The following is a 1877-nucleotide window of genomic DNA, read 5'->3' as shown; positions in this document are numbered from 1 at the left end:
AAAAAAAAAAAAAAAAAAAAAAAAAAAAAAAAAAAAAAAAAAAAAAGGCACCACGAACGTGGATTTTCCCAACCTTTGGCATGAGGAGGTCAGGATGGGACCACAAACAGGGATTTTTCCAGCCTCTGGCATGAGCGGGATGGGGCCAAGGATGTGGATTTTCCCAACCCCGGGCACGAGTGGGATGGGGGCCACAGACACTGATTTTTCCAGCTTCTGGCACGAGCAGGATGGGGCCACAAACACGGCTTTTTCCAGCCCCCGGCAGGAGCGGGAAGGGACTGCGAATGTGGATTTTCCCACCCCCTGGCACGAGCGGGACAGGGGGTCACGGACGCCCATTTTTCCAGCCGTGGGACGGGGCCAGAAGCACTTCCCGGGGTGGCCGTCGGGGTGGGGTGTGGTGGGACCTCCCCCGGGCGCCGGGATGACCCATCCCACGAGCCAAACCCACCTGAGGGCCGGAGCTGGGCCGGGGGGCGGGGGGTGGGGTTCACTTCTCCGTCATCATCCTCACGAACTCCTCGTAGTTGACCTGGCCGTCGTTGTTGCAGTCGGCCTCCCTGATCATCTCGTCCACCTCCTCGTCCGTCAGCTTCTCGCCCAGGTTGGTCATGACGTGGCGCAGCTCGGCCGCGCTGATGTAGCCGTTGCCGTCCTTGTCGAACACCCGGAAGGCCTCCCGGATCTCCTCCTCGCCGTCCGCGTCCCGCGTCCTCCGGGCCATGAGCGACAGGAACTCCGCGAAGTCCACGGTGCCGCTGCCGTCGGCGTCCACCTCGCCCACCATGTCTCGCAGCTCGGCCTCGCTGGGGTTCTGGCCCAGCGAGCGCATGACCGTGCCCAGTTCCCGCGTGCTGATGGAGCCGTCGCCGTCGCGGTCGAAGAGGGAAAAGGCCTCCCTGAACTCCGCGATCTTCTCCTCCGACAGCCGCTCGGCCATGGCCTCCGCCCCGGCACGGCCTCAGCCCCGGCTGCCTCTGCAGGCACGGCGGGAGCAGCAGCAGGAGCTGGGAGAGGCTGAGCCTCAGGGAGGGATGAGCTGGATCCTGGCACGGCAGACGGGAGTGTTTGGGTGGTGGTGGTGGAGGAGGAGGAGGAGGCAGGAGCTGGGAGAGGCTGAGCCTCAGGAGTGGATGGGCTGGATCCTGGCACGGCAGACAGGGGAGTTTTGGGGTGGTGGAGAAGGAGGAGGAGGTAGGAGATGGGAGAGGCAGAGCCTCAGGGATGGATGAGCGGGATCCTGGCACAGCAAACAGGAGTTTTGGGGGTGCTGGAGAAGAAGGATCACCTAACCCCCTGGGGACACCCCCTCTGCTCTGCTGGTGGCATTTTCTACTTCTCCCAGCTTGGGAAGGGCCAAGTCCCCTCAGGATCAAAACTCAGCTTCCCGGGTCAAAGCTCAGCCGCAAAACCTGTCCCTAAAAACGGAGCTGCTCCTTTTTTTGGGGGCTGGTCCTGGGGGAGCCAGCCCAGAGGAGAAGGATCAGCCAACCCCCCGGGGACACCCAACCCCCCGGGGACACCCAACCCCCCCCGGGGACACGCCCATTGCTCCGCTGGTGGCACTGGGTGGAGCTGGATCCCAACAACCCCCCTCATTAAGGGATTTGGCGGCGGTTTCGGGGAGGGGCTGAGCAGGAATGGGTGGGGGTGAAACACAGTTGGTTTTGCCAATGTTCAGGCAGTTCTGGAGAGGTTTGGAGTTGAGGGAAGGTCTGCAGGCCGTCAGAGGGTCTCCCCGGCCCTGGGTGGTGGTGGCAGCGGGGCAGAGGTGCCGAGGGAGGGATCCCTGGGCGGGTGCAGGCAGAGCCCGACGGAGCTGACGGGGATCTGAGTCACGGTGGGGCCTCCCTGGAGCTCCCCCAGGACGCAGT

The 1877-nt window shown here is 63.6% G+C and overlaps 1 protein-coding gene across 1 annotated transcript; it reads right to left on the bottom strand.

The window, feature by feature from the left end:
• Positions 1-493: 493 nt before the first annotated feature.
• Positions 494-943, bottom strand: LOC114070213 (calmodulin, striated muscle). The gene has a single exon (XM_027907461.1). The coding sequence runs from the start codon at positions 941-943 to the stop codon at positions 494-496; it is 450 nt and encodes a 149-aa protein (XP_027763262.1).
• Between the last annotated feature and the right edge of the window lie 934 nt (positions 944-1877).

The sequence above is a fragment of the Empidonax traillii genome, unplaced genomic scaffold, assembly GCF_003031625.1.
Source record: "Empidonax traillii isolate 1590-97213 ecotype Southwest subspecies unplaced genomic scaffold, ASM303162v1 scaffold1474:size192508, whole genome shotgun sequence".
NCBI classification, from domain to species: Eukaryota; Metazoa; Chordata; class Aves; order Passeriformes; family Tyrannidae; genus Empidonax; species Empidonax traillii.
Note: the sequence above shows the minus strand (reverse complement) of the source record. Positions and strands in the feature narration are given on the sequence as shown.